At 38.1% G+C, this 15298-nt stretch overlaps 1 protein-coding gene across 1 annotated transcript in view; it reads right to left on the minus strand.

Annotated features, from left to right (window-relative positions):
- Positions 1-556: 556 nt before the first annotated feature.
- The window catches only part of dchs1b (dachsous cadherin-related 1b), a 31277-nt gene continuing 16535 nt past the window's right edge, over positions 557-15298 (minus strand). The window contains exons 10-19 of the mRNA XM_073829246.1: positions 14007-14132; positions 12604-12813; positions 10410-11276; positions 8781-8894; positions 8433-8644; positions 8086-8237; positions 7580-7710; positions 7213-7499; positions 5807-5948; positions 557-4568 (exon numbers count right to left, since the gene is read on the minus strand). Of these exons, the coding sequence (XP_073685347.1) occupies positions 1948-4568; positions 5807-5948; positions 7213-7499; positions 7580-7710; positions 8086-8237; positions 8433-8644; positions 8781-8894; positions 10410-11276; positions 12604-12813; positions 14007-14132 (4862 nt within the window). The 3' untranslated portion in view covers positions 557-1947. The remainder of the gene's footprint in view (positions 4569-5806; positions 5949-7212; positions 7500-7579; positions 7711-8085; positions 8238-8432; positions 8645-8780; positions 8895-10409; positions 11277-12603; positions 12814-14006; positions 14133-15298) is intronic.

Consider the following 15298-nt stretch of genomic DNA (forward strand, 5'->3'; position numbering starts at 1 on the left):
TCAGTTTCATATGCACTGTCTGAAAACAAAAACAAAAAAACAGTTCTCTTCAGGCAGTATTTTCGAAAGGTTCTAATATGCAGCCTTGCGGTGTAAATAAGATACAAAGGTGTACCTTCCAAGAGTGACAGGCTACAATTTTTCTGACCGTGTATGAAAATCCTGTATTTTGAGTGACTATAGCAAATATAATCAGTCATAGCTATTTGATTCTGCTAATTCACATACTGTGTAATTATCAATATCCATGTTATTTTCTTTTTGTGTGAACAAAATTAATTTGAGGAATGTTTCTTCAATGCTGCAACTGATTTGAGAATGGACACACCCTGTCTCTGGCTATACACTGCCTGAGGCCCGACTCTAGTCTAGGTCTTTGGAACACACTGTAGTCTCTCAAATCGCTTTTTAATGAAGGACAAATTTGACTCTGACCTCTCCTGTTTCCCTTTTTCTGAAAGCCAGATGATTGGCCTTTCGCTACGCTTCAGTTCATTACTAAATCCCCGTCCACATATTGATTTAAACTTGGAGGAAGGAAGACAAAAGACTCAGGTTTGACAAAAGAAATCAGTAGGAATTTAATATTTAAATATGTACAGATGATTTAAACTGTACTGCTGCCGGAATGTAGGCAGCCGTCTCGGAATCGATGTTTTCCAGACTGTGAGACAATTACATGTCAACTTTTAAAATGAAGTGTGTGAGACAGTCTTCAAATATGTCAGGCCCCTCTTTTCCTCGCATTTGTTGTGGGGCCTGTTACACTTGAGGCAGTGGCGGTATCAGGCATGCACCAGAGGTATTGAAACCGGAAGGAAATTCAAATGCTTAAATCGCTTTCAAAATGCAGGGCACTTCTGAAGTTTCTTCTCAAAACAGAAAACATTCACTGCCTATTACAAAAGAAGGTCCATTTCCTAGTGATTCACTTTGTCCTGAAAGGTAAATAAACTGCATCCCAGATGACATACTAAATTTAGCAATGAACCAATCATTAGTTACGTAGACAATACAAAACAAAACTGGTTTTATTGTCAGAAAAAGCAGCACAGAAACAGTGTGAGAGAGCTGCTGTTTGTAAGAAACTATTTACATACAGAAGAGTCTTTGAGGTTTCACCAATTTACTGAAAGGTCCAGGTGAGCCGATAAAGTATGGCCCTGTCTTTTTTTTTCTTTTTTCTTCTTTTTTTTTTTTTTTACAATAAATTAGCTAGGGTGCTAACAATCTAGTTCAAAGGGCAAGGGACAATACAACTTCAAAAGGCCTATAATACAACACTATGCAACATGGGAAGTTTCAACACTTTCAGCCTTTGTGTTTATAAATAATAAAATACAACAATCTTCCAATCATTCACATTACAAGTGTCACAAAATTTCACAACCGCACAGTATGGTGATCCTAGACACTATACAATGATAATACACTTAGTATGGCTAGCATATAAATATACATACAAAGAATGTCACTAAAATGTAAGAACTTCACTCAAAGCAATGGCAAGTCCAAGTGTAAATAATACTGAGTAGCACTGTAAAAAAAACGTAAGAAAAAACTCTGTCATAAACAAAGATAATGACATCAGTTTGAGTTTCTACAGAGTTCTCGTTGCGGTATACGAAGGATGACAATAGCAGCTATTTTGGATGGACTTAACATAACACTGGAGTTTCAAAGCTGTTTAAGTCGTCAATATAAAAAGAAACAAAAAAAAAAGTAGCAGTCAATGTCTTGCCTCCCTGGCCAGCCAGTGAGACAAAACAAAGCAACAAACAACTCTTCACATCAACACTGCGGTGGCTCTGAAGAAGGGTAATGTCAGCGCACAATGTTTTTACCCTTTCCGTTACCAGACACCTGCGTCACCGTTGGCTGAGCGACTGCCTAATATGTCTTATCAAAAGACAAAATGGCCTCCACAAAGTGGAGTGTGATGTAGCATTAAATCCTCATCTCAGCCTCATCACTGTGCTCCAGAGAGTGCTCTGTAGTGCTGATGATGGAGGCTGAGGGACCTTGAGTGACACCAAATGGAGAGACAGCTGGGGATCGTGCGGCAAGCGGGGAGAGTGAAGGGGAGAAACTAGGAGACATAGCTGCTGAGGAGATGGAGCCCTCATGACTGATAGGTGAACGCCTTAGGGACGCTAAATGGTGGAACGTCCGTGCTATCGGTTTAGGCGGGACAGATTTGGCTCCTGGATGAGCCACTGAGGTAATAAGTGGTGGCGGGTCAATTCTTGGCTTGGGATCTGTCTTAACTTTGGGTTGGAAGGGTCTGCGAGGATTGTTAGGAGGTAAGCTCTCATCTTTCAACCTGGCAATCTCTGTAAAGACACTGGCTAGGGGTTGGAACTGGGGGCACCAGTTGAGAAGGTAGTCCCAGTTGTAGCTGCCTCGGAGTTCCTCGTCACTCGCCACTATGGCTGTGAGGGAGCCATCGACTGAGGGTTTGCCATCCTCAGGGAAAGCGTAATCCTTCGGGTGGGAAATATTTAACCCACGGCCCACTCCTAGATAGCCTCCACCTTCGTCTCTATAGACTGGAAGCTGACCAGAGAGTAGGGTACCACTGAGGCTCCCACTGATGCTCCCAAGTTTCTTTGTTTTGAACCACTGGCTTGCATCAAGTGGTCCTGGCTCGCAAGAAATATCTGAAAGTTGGTCTGCATCCTGTTGGATGCCTGAATCAGGGCCCCTGGCGGAGATGTGCTCTTGCATGGAGGAGGTGATACTTGCAACTCTTGGATACTCATTGATCATGCGGATTTCGTCGTCCTCTGCTGCTTCGGCAGATCCCCGTCCACTGGAGTGAGAAGGATCTAGGGATCCTCCACGAGTGTAGGAGCCTCCACCAGTTCCTTCCTCATCACCTGCGTATCCAGGAAGTGCCTGATGATAGATCCTGTCGGCCCCTGCGGGTTTAGATTCATCCAACTTCTGCAAAGCTGTGCCTGAAGATACAGTACTGTTCCCAGTGTCTTGTCCTTTCTTCTTGCGCTTTGATCTTACTAGATAAAGCGCTACAGCAATTATGACTAACAAGACTATTACTCCAAGAGAGGCAGCGATTATGCTCACAAGGAGGATGTTGAAGTCTGTTGCAAGACCGAAGGATGTGTTGGTGACGTCAATGGTGACCTGAGCAGAAGCTGTTCTTGAGGTGTCAAGAGGACTGTGGGCAGTCACATCCATAGTCATTAAACGAGTTTCCCTCTTAGAGCGACTTCCTCCACTTGAGCTGCCAGAGCCGTCCATCTTTAGGTAAATTACTCCGGTGGTCTTATTCACATCAAAGTAAGGAGACGAAGTAGGGAAGGAATAGAGTACAATCCCATCCACTCCACCATCCTCATCTTTGGCCTGTATTTGCCCAATGCTCTGACCTTTCTTGGCTCCCTCTGGTACCTCGAAGGACAAGTCCGAAGTGGTGAAAACTGGGTCATACTCATCCTCTCCTGTTACGTAGACCTGCACTGTGACAGTAGCCGAGTTGTTGCCTGCATCCACTGCCAAAGCGATAAAGTTAAATGAATTCACCTTTTCGAAATCAAATATCTGCCTGGTACGAACTTCTCCTGAGTTTGGATCTACCAAGAAAAGGTCTTTTCCTAGGCTAGAGTGATCCATTAAATAATACTTCAGCTGTCCATAAACTCCTGTATCATAATCGATTGCATGCAACACGGTCACAGCAGAGTTGGGCGGCTGGTTCTCACGGATACTGGCTGTTAGTGTAGCAATGGGAAAGTAAGGTCTGTTATCATTGATGTCCTTGACCTCAACACTAATAGGAGCCAAGGCAAAATGACCATGGCCATCTGAGGCTTGTACTATAACCACATGAGCAGTTCTGCTCTCTCTGTCCAAAGGTCTTTGAAGCCTCAGTGCCCCAGTCCACTGATCCACAGAGAAGAGTTTCATCTCATCTCCAGAGCTTATGCTATACTGGACCTCAGCATAAGGAGCTGAATCAGGATCAGTTGCGGTCACACGTAAGATTTCTGTACCAGCAGCTGCTCCTTCACTCAAAGACACTATGTACTCAGCTCTGCCGAAGACCGGAGGGTTGTCGTTCACATCAGTGACTGTGATGATGGCTGGTACGCTGGAGCTACGTTGGGGAACACCACGATCCGAGACTGCAATGGTGAGGTTATAACGTGACAATGCCTCAAAATCTAGTCGCTCTGCCAGGATCAGGGTTCCTACGGTCTGGAAGCCATGGCCCTCTATGAAACGAACACTGCTCTCAATCTGGAAAGCATTTCCAACATTCCCACTGGCAATTGCGAAATCAAAACCAGAGTTTTCCTGAGATAGGTCTCCATCTACTGCCTCTAATGTGAGGATGGTGGCTCCAGGTAATTGGTCCTCAGACACTGTGGCTTTGTACTCCAGCTGGTGGAATATGGGGGCATTATCATTGACGTCTATCAGTTGAACTTGGACTGTAGCAGAAGATGACAGAGGTGGAGATCCTCCATCACGAGCTTCGATGACTACACTCACAGAGGGCTGCTCCAGGTCAAATTCTGCTTTCTGTCTGATGAAAAGTGTACCTGTAAAGACATTGGAAGTGCTTTACTACAATGTTAATGCTTTAAATATAAACTTGAAGCAGTGACTATTTTAACAAAGTGCAGCTGACCTTGTTGGTACACTCTACAAAATGCTATTTTTTTAAACCCAGATGCTGGGTTCAGCCTGTTGGGTTATTTTATTAGGTTATTTTCAACATTTTTACCCATGTGCTGGGTAGTTTTTCTGCACTCTAAAAAATGCTGGGTTATTTTTTTTACCCAAATTCTGGGTTCAGCTTTTTGGGTCATTTTATTGGGTTATTTTTAATATTTTTTAATTATTATCAATAGTTTTTCTGTAACTCAGCTGCTGGGTAGTTTTTACTGTCAATACAAATGATGAACCCCCTTACATACCTACCCAGCATTGGGTCAGTGTAACCCAATGTTGGGTAGTCTGTGCCAAACTGGTTAAAACTGGATACATTTGTCAGCTGCCATTTTGTGTTCTGTTCCGAGAGAAAACTTGACTGACGAGAAACTTCCTGAATGAAATTAAGGTTTGTATTACAATGTATTCCTGTCAAACTGTATTAATAAGAAAAATGTCTGTAGTTTCACATATTTCCTTTTTTCCTTTCCATGGAAGTTTCATCTCCTGCCAAACGAACGCGCTACCGGGGCTGAAACACGATGCTACTTTGCTGTTATATGTCACAAAGTTTCCATGCGCTCCACGGAATACAACAGGAGCACTATTGATAGTGTGCCATTGTTGCAACAGCGGTCGCACTATGTGTTTGACGGGTTGAAACCTTAATGTCTGACAGACAAGATGGCATGAGGTAGAGGAGGACAGATTTTAGAGTGCATTTTTACTAATTAAAATGAAAAACCTTCAATAGGTTGACTGACCCAAGCAGCACTATGCCAAAAAACAACCCAACAAATAGGTTAATGTATAAAACCCAACAAGCTGGGTCAAAATAAACCACCATGCGTTCTATCCGATATTTACCCAGCGCTAGGTTGCCAAATAACCCAAAAATGGTTGTTTTTTTGAGTGTAGAGGCGGTTTTCATTAATTCAACACACCACTTTATGTAAATAGCATCTATTACTAATTGCACTTATTATAAACAAAATGCTTGTTGCTACTACTACTCTGTGCATATTTATCTACCACTATTTACACTTTATGTAAATAGCATATGCATTCTTTCAATTGTTTAAATAGCCACTGCCAAAACGATCAAGTATAAACACCAGGCTTATACCATTTTTAGGATCAATGTAAAATCCATCCCTCGTTGACGACACCACTGTATAGGTGACCTTTCCATTTGCTCCTGAGTCTCGATCTGTTGCTGTTACTGTGATAACAGGACTGCCTGATGGAGAATGTTCTGGAAGTGTTACCTGGAAACCAAAAGCAACAAAGCAGCTGTTATTTGGCCTGCTTTTTCCTGTTTCCACAGTGATGTCATTTTGAATAAAAGCATCTGCTAAATACGTAATGATAACAGCATACTTTATTAGGGTGTGAAGGACCTCAAGTATATAGTTGAAGTTTGCAGAATCTGCATAATGTTTTACCAAAATAAAAGGGATCATACAAAAAGCATGTTATTTTTTTATTTAGTACTTACCTGAATAAGATATTTCACATAAAAGACGTTTACATATAGGTTTACATCCCTTGTTTGTCCTGAACAGTTAAACTGCCCACTGTTCTTTAAAAAAAAAAATCCTTTGGTTCCCACAAATTCTTTGGTTTTTTCAGCATTTTTGTGTATTTAAACCCTTTCCAACAATGACGGTATAATTTTGAGATCCATCTTTTCACACTGAGGACAACTGAGGGACTCATATGCAACTATTACAGAAGGTTCAAACGCTCACTGACGCTTCAGAAGGAAAAACAATGCATTAAGAGCCAGGGAGTGAAAACTTTTGAACAGAATGAAGATTCTGTAAATTTTTCCTATTTTGCCTAAATATAATTTAGTACTGCCCTTCAGAAGCTACAGACAATACTTACATGTTCCCCAAAAGATAAAATAAGTTAAATTTACCCTGATAAAATTAAAAAAGTTCTCTTATGCATAGTTTTTCCTTCTGAAGCATCAGTAAGCATTTGAAGCTTCTGTAATAGTTGCATATGAGTCCCTCAGTTGTCCTCAGTGTCAAAAGATGGATTTCAAAATCAAACAGTCATTGTTGGAATGGGTTCAAATACGCAAAAAGGCTGAAAAACCAAAGAACAGTGGGCAGTTTAAACAAAGGACTCATGAACAACTATCACTAAACCAAAAAAATTTCAGGTAACAACACAGTATTAAGAATCAAGTGTATGTAAACTTTTGAACAGTGTCATTTTTATAAATTCAACTATTATTTTCTTTTGTGGACTATATGTAAACATCTTTTATGTGAAATATCTTACTCAGGTCAGTACTAAATAAAAAATAGCATGCATTTTGTATGATCCCTCTTATTTTGGTAAAATACTGTAACACTTTGTAGAATCTGTGTTCATATGTTCATATGTATCATACGTAAATGTTTGACTTCAACTGTATTTATTCTGGAATAAATGTATGTATTTTACCACCCCAATCCATGATCTTGGACTTGGATAACAGATACTTTATATGGCAGAAAGAAAGAAAAAAAAAATCACCTGATATAGATCTTGTGTAAAAGTAGGTGCGTTATCATTTATGTCCTCCACCAACACAGTCAAATTGGCTTCACTCTGGTGCTTTGAATCCGAAGCTCGAATAGTCAACGTGTACCAAGTCCTTTCCTCAAAGTCCAGTGGTGCTGTCAGAGACACACGGCCGTTGTAACGATGGATATCAAATTTTCCCTGCGATGAAGCATCCAGCTGCAAAGAGTAAGACAGCACTGGGCCCGAATCCACATCATTTCCAGTAACCAGGGTGATCTCAGTGCCGATAAGAGAGTCTGGAAGAGGGAAGCAAGAACACAACATTTAAATACATGTAGTTGCTTGATATCATGTCTTTCAGGGTTAGTTCACTTACTCTCTGGAACTCTAACTTCTCGTGGCACTGGGATGGTAGGACTGTTGTCGTTGAGATCAACGATAATCACTGTAATGGTGGCAGTGCCTACTAGTTTGGGACTGCCACGATCAGTGGCTTTTATCACAAGCCTAAAACAAATGAGATAAAATGAAATGGTTAGATCAACTTTCCTAACATATATCATGTGAGAGATCCAGAAAGAACAAAAGATGTCTTCTATTTTTAGAAAAAGCAAAGTACAACAATCCAAAAGCACTAACAGACCAAAAATGTAGTAAATTAAAAGCACACAGCTTTATAGGAGTCCGGAACATTTTAGAAACAAAAAACATGAGGTAAAAAAAAAAAAAAAAAAAACTACGAGGGCTTGAACACATCACACACACAAACTAAATAACATTGGAGAGGACAGTTACATTCCACAGAACAGAAGGAAATTAAAGACCTGCAGAGCAATGACTTCACTGGCTGGACAAGCGAAGCCAAACATGATAAACACTCACCGTGCTTGTGTCCAGATTTCCCTGTCCATGATGGCCGTGGTTGTGATGCTGCCGGTCAAAGTGTCAATCTTGAAAAGGCCACTTTGACTCGAAGACTCAATGGAGTAAGTCACCTGACCATTCTGACCCTGGTCAACATCCTCCGCCACAACCTAGCATTCGGAAAACAGACTGATTAGGCACAGGCAGGGTACAAAACAAAATAACATTTTCAAGGGTACATTTTCGCAATCCTCCTAGGGCAAACTGTAATGTAAAAGAAAGTTATCTGTCTTTAATACTTTTCCCAGTGTGTTTTCAATTACAGTCGACCTTTTAGAAATACCAAAAAATAAGAGACCCCTTGCCTGAATGATGGGAAAGTCATAGCCCTGTGCTTCATGCATATAAGCCACATAGTTCTGCAGCTGGAATCGGGGTAGATTGTCATTGACGTCTTGAAGAATCAGGTTGACAGCCATGAAGGAGCTTGAGGATGTAGTTTCTGCCTTCACCACTAGACGGAGTCTTGGTGTGTCTTCAAAATCCAAGCCATTTGAGCTCTGTACCCAGATTTCACCTACAGTATGAAAGCACCAATAATGCAGCGAAGTAGGTCAACTAGGGCTAGGCGATATTAGTTTTTAAAATTCTTAAGAGCTCATGCATGCGTCTTGTCAAAAATCAAACTGTTTTCACATGTTTTCCCATCTGACCTGTACTTGAACTGATGCTGAAGGAATGGTATTTGTTCCCGCTGAAGATGCTGTAAGTGATGCCGTCACGAGTGCCGTCAGGGTGCTGAGCCTGAGCCTGGGCGACCGCAGTGCCTGTGGGGAAAAATACACTCAATATACAAAAAAACAAAAAACTCAATACTTCTCTGCCACACTCACTTAAAGTGATGGATTGGCCTTCAGTGTCTCACAAAACTGACTGTGCCAGTGAGTGCTGAAATACAATGCTGGAGTTTCATCATGCAGTTCATTGCAAAAGTTTTCAGCTGCCTCATGCCAGTGCTTTGAAATGAAGATACCACAAAGGATAGCTTTTAGTTTGGGATTAATAATAATAATAAAAAGGACTGTATACTTTTGCAATGCACGGTGAGAAGATTGTTTTATACATGTGATTTAATGAAAGCTGATACTTGTTTGCATTTCAAGTCAATGTGAAGTAGAATTTTCAATCCATTTTGCTAATAGAAACTTGTGTTTTGTTGAAACAGGATATGAATAAATAAAGTAAGTAAGTATGTAAGAAAAAAAGAGGGTGGGACCTACAGTAATATTAGTGTCCCAGTGGTAAAAATGCTAAGAATGTATTTTTTCAGATCTGTCGTTTGTGATTATTGTTATAATCTGTATTATGTTAATGCTAGCTGTAATTTAATTAACTTTTAATTTTAAATATATTTGTATTTATTGTAATTATTTTATATTTTTAAAATAATTTTTATTTATTTTTTACAAATGTATTATCTAATTAGGTTGATTAACATTTGTGATATGTCAGATAAAACAATAGCAAAAATTATTTTATTTTAACTAATGATTACATAGATTTTTTATTTTTTATTTATTTTTTTATTTTAGAATAACAATATGACCAAAACATGTATTAAGAAAGTAAAATAATGCCAATGCCAACTGATATTTAAAATTTTTCATAGTTTGCTGTCATATTTGAATGCTGTCAACTTAGATTTTTTTAATGTTTAATTTATTTTATTTTTTTAAATAATGCGGATGTCAACTCTGATATTTTATTTTATTTTGTTTTTTTTATTTTATTTTACATTTAGGAATAAAAATATGACCAGAAAGTATTAAGAAAGTAAAATAATGCTGATATCAGCTCTGTTTTTTGTTTTTTCCATTTTTATTTATTTTTTATTTTGGAATAACAATATGACCAGAAACATGTATTAAGAAAGTAAAATATTGCTGATTTCAACTCAGATTTTTTTTATTTATTATTATTTTTTTATTTTAAGTTTTGTAATAACAATATGACCAAAACATGTATTAACAAAGTAAAATATTGTTGATGTTAACTCAGATTTTTGAAACATGTTATTTATTTATTTTTAATTTTGAAATAACAATATGACCAGAAACAGGTTTTAAGGAAGGAAAATATTGCAAAATAATGATTTCAAACCTAATCATCTTCATTATTTATTTATTATATTGCGATTTCTTTCATAAAATGATAATATTATCATCCCTTTTTTCCATGAAATGGACTGCAAGGAAAAAATCTTGCTTTTTATAACAATAAAATCTTCCAGGCTAACAGCACACTACTTTTTCCACAATTTTAGCGGTATATTCTCTGCTTACCTTTAGCTGCATTCTCCTGTATGCTCACATCTCTGGCGGAACGAGAGAATCGAATGCCCTTGTAATTTTGCTCCTTCACATAAACAATCACCACCCCTAGAGAAGACTGTGGAGGACTACCCTGGTCCATCGCCTCCACTATGAGGGTGCGTTGAGTTTGCGTCAGGGTCTGGAGCTTCTCTGTAGTCTGGATCTCCCCTGTTAACGAATTAATAGCAAATCCTCGGACTGGCATCGCAAACCGGTAGAACACCGATCCGTTGGCTCCAAAGTCCTTATCTTCTGCTTTCATAGTGGCCACCACCTGATGCGTGGACACACTTCCACTGGAAACATTGATAATCAGCGGGTCCTGGATGAAGAATGGAGCATTGTCGTTGACGTCCAGGATGGTGACAGTCACCTGGGCTGTGGAGTTGAGCGGTGCAGCCGGTGACAGGTCAACCGCATACACTTGGAAGACATAAGACGCTCTTTTCTCTCGGTCCAAAAGTGCTGTGGTTGTGATGCGCCCCGTGTCTGGATGTACTGTAAATGCACCTTTGGCCTCTTGGCTAAGAAAGTATAAGATCTGACCATTTTCGCCCTCATCCACATCTGTGGCTGTCGCATCCAACACCACCAAACCTACATTAGCATCTTCTGAGACATCGACGGTGTAGCTACTACTGCCAAACTTAGGGCTGTTGTCGTTTACATCAAGGACTGAGATCTCCACAGTGGCTGTGCTGCTCAAAGACGGGCTCCCTTGATCCTGGACCACCACTTCTAAGGAATAACTGTTCTTCCGCTCTCGGTCCAGAGGTCTTAAGGTAGACAGAGCTCCAGAGAAACCGTCAAGTCGAAAGTCACCATCTGGGTCGCCAGCTAGAAGTGCAACACAAAGAAATAAGTTTTGTTAACAATCAAGCAAACTGCATCTTCTTTTTATAAGCTTGTGATGTGAACAAAATCAGTAACGTGCCTTGACCACATATAATTCAAAATGCAGTATATTTTAACGTATCCAGCGTATTTTTCCTGTAAGAGCGGGCCACTTGTAAATTTTATGGGACAGGCTTCCAATTTTTAGCTGTACAAAACAGCTCTTTTTGCTGCTTCATATTCCAAATTGGTGTATTTTACCATACTATTTTCGGGAGTAGTTCACTTCCAGAACAAAAATTTACAGATAATGTACTCACCCGCTTGTCATTCAGGATGTTCATGTCTGTCTTTCTTCAGTCGTTTTGAGGAAAACATTTCAGGATTTCTCTCCATATATTGGATTTCTATGGTGCCCCCAAAGTTTGAACTTCCAAAATGCAGTTTAAAAACAACTTCAAAGGGCTCTGAACTTTCCCAGCCGAGGAAAAGGCTCTTATCTAGTGAAACAATTGATTATTTTCTAAATAAAATGACAATTTATATACTTTTTATCTCAAACGCTTGTCTTGTCTAGCTCTGCGTGAACTCTGTGTATTCCTGTTCAAGACAGTTAGGGTATGTCGAAAAACCACCATCTTATTTTCTCATCAAACTTCAAAATCGCCCTACATCGCTGCAAAAGTACCGACCCAGTGTTTACAAAGTGAACATGCAAAGAAGGTAAAAAAAAAAAAGGTAAAACAGCGATGTAGGACGATTTTGAAGTTGGAGGAGAAAATGAGATGGGAGTTTTTTTCGAAAAAAATACCTTAACTGTCTTTAACAGGAATACACAGAGTTCACGCAGAGCTAGACAAGACGAGCGTTTGAGGTTAAAGATAATATAAACACTTTTTCCTCAGCTGGGATCCTTTAGAGTCCTTTGAAGCTGCATTTAAACTGCATTTTGGGAATTTAAACTCATGGGCACCATAAAAGTCCACTATATGGAGAGAAATCCTGAAATGTTTTCCTCAAAAAACTGAATTTCTTTACGACTGAAGAAAGAAAGACATGAAGATCTTGGATGACATGGGGTGAGCACATTATCTGTGACTTTTAGTTCTGGAAGTGAACTACTTAATGTATTCTCTTAATTATGAACACACTGGTTTGTAGGGCTTGTTATTCTTCTCATTATTTTCCTATAGCGGCTAATGAACTAGTCTAGAAGTCTCAGCTTACTTTTGTGTTGAAGAATAAGGTGGATAGACTCTGGTTTGTAACCCACTGTAGAAGTTCTTCTACATGTTCCTCTGTACATACAATCTAAAAATCGAAGTTTTACCAGTGATCTTATATTCCAGGCGTCCACTCTCTTTGGTGTCCAGATCTGTTGCTTTGAGGGTGAACAGCTCCACAGGCTCTTGGTTCTCAGGCACCTCCAGACTGTAATGCTGCCGCCCGAAAGCAGGAGCATTGTCATTCTCATCCAGCACTGTGATGTGCACTTTAGCCTTGGCAAAGTTAGGGGGTACTCCTCCGTCTTTTGCATACACTATTGCATAGACATAGACATTTTTAATCATATTAGAAATTACAATTATAGAAAAAATGTTACAATAACAATAATAAAACAATTTTCAGGCAAATATTATTAGCTATTTCTATTGTCCTGTTTTTATGCACATTTTGAAGTATCGCATCAGAAATGAGTGATGGAAACGGCAAATTTAAGTTAAACAGCAGTTAATCAGCAAGTGACTATTAAGATTGTTTTCAGTCATTTAAATAGAGCTGTAACAAAATGAATATTAGATTAGATAGAAGATTTTGAAAAACTAAAACAAATTATCACTACCAGTCAACACTTTAGAACAAGATTTTTAATGCCTCTTCTGCTCACCAAACCTGCATTTATTTGATCCAACGTACAGCAAAAGCAACAAAAAAAATGCTGAACTATTTTTACTATTTAAAATAACTGTTTTCTATTTTGTTTTAGCATCATTACTCCAGTCACATGATCCTTCAGAAATCATTCTAATATTTGGATTTGTTGCACAAAAACATTTTATTAATATTATTATTATGTTGAAAACAGCTGAGTAAAATTTTTTTCAGGTTTATTTGATGAAGAGAAGTTCAGCTTTTGAATGGTATAGTAAATAGCTTTTTATTTCAGATAAGTGCTGATCTTTGGATCTTTCTATTCATTAAAGAATCCTGAAAAAAATTTACTCAACTGTTTTAAATATTGATAATAATAATAAAAAACAGCAAATCAGCATATTAGAATGATTTCTGAAGGATCATGTGACTGGAGTAATGATGCTAAAATTTAGCTTTAATCACAGGAATAAATTACATTTTAAAATATATTCAAATAGAAAACCGTTGTTTAAAATAGTAAAAAATATTTCACAATATTATTTTGGATCAAATAAATGCAAGCTTGGTGAGCAGAATATATATATATATATATATATATATATATATATATTTGTATTTCAGTCAGTTGCTGAGGCTGAAGCTGAGCTGAAATATAATTTAAAATACAACTAAATAAAAATAAAATATGATAAAAGCACAGAACGAAAACTCAAACTAAAATATATAAAATAACAAAAATAACTGAAATAAAAATAAAAACTAATTACATATTAATAAATACTATAACATTCTAGAAATAATGCTGAAATACCACTGTTTTAGCCATATTATCTTTAGATCCTGGCTGTTTTTAGGTACCTGTTATAGTGTAGTGGTCCTGAAGTTCCCTATCTAGAACCTGAGTGACTGATATCACACCCGTCTCTGGATTAATAGTGAATCCATCCTCAGTCACACCACCATAAATCACCAAGCCATTAGTGCCTGCAACAAAAATAGAAATATACAATCAGTAATCACGATCAGAATTAAAATCTAGCTAACTGGCTACTGAATACTACACACTGTCTATGAGTAGAAAGTGTATTTTATATGTATATAATTTAACTATTTTTTAATTAAATATATATTTTTGGAATTGTATTTTAAAATGTCTTTTGACAATCAGATTAAATAAGTCAAAACAGAGACTGATCTTATTACTTAAGGTTTATTCATAATACTGAAAATTATAGGTCAAATCAGGTGCGTTGCATAGTGGGACACAGTATTCTGTCAAATATGACCCTGGACCAGTCTTAAGTAGCACACGTATATCTGTAGCAATAGCCAAAAATACATTGTATGGGTCAAAATGATCGATTTTTCTTTTATGTCAAAAATTATTACGATATTAAGTGAAGATCATGTTCCGTGAAGATATTTTGTAAATTTCATACCATAAATATATCAAAACTTAATTTTTGATTAGTAATATGCATTGCTAAGAACTTCATTTGGACAACTTTAAAGGCGATTTTCTCAATATTTTAATTTTTTGCACCCTCAGATTCCAGAGTTTTAAACAGTTGCACAAATGTACACATCTCAATTTAAAAAAATTGACCCTTATGACTGGTTTTGTGGTCCAGGGTCACTAATGCACTCTGTTGTATACGGCACATTATGGCAAATGTAGTAGGTAATATTAAAAATTAGCATGAAGTATGAGTAGTCTGCCCTTAGAAGTTAGAAGGTGTACAGGAAGTCAGTGTTTGCGAACAACCTGATTTGAATTAAAACAGAAGTAACGTCATAAAATGTCCAGGTTCAAACCTTTTGATCTTAGATTTAATACTGGTTTCATTAGTAGTTCATTTTGCTGATTCAGCCGCTGCGTCGTGGTCCACACAAGTGTTAAGTGTGGACCAAAGACATACGGGTGCCAGATTGCGTGCAAAGTCAGCGAGCTTTGGCACGAGCACCTGCTTACTCAATTAAAGCTTCCTGAAGAATGTCTTTACAATCTCCCTTTCATACTCTCTCACTGAGCCCAGGGGGCTGAGAATGAGTCCCACAAACCTTCCACAGGAAGCGTTAAAAAAAAACATTGCCCTCACCGCAACACAACATAACTGCTTTAACCAGATGGCCAAGATTTCAGACACAGG

The sequence above is a fragment of the Garra rufa genome, chromosome 23 (genome assembly GCF_049309525.1).
Source record: "Garra rufa chromosome 23, GarRuf1.0, whole genome shotgun sequence".
Taxonomy (NCBI): domain Eukaryota; kingdom Metazoa; phylum Chordata; class Actinopteri; order Cypriniformes; family Cyprinidae; genus Garra; species Garra rufa.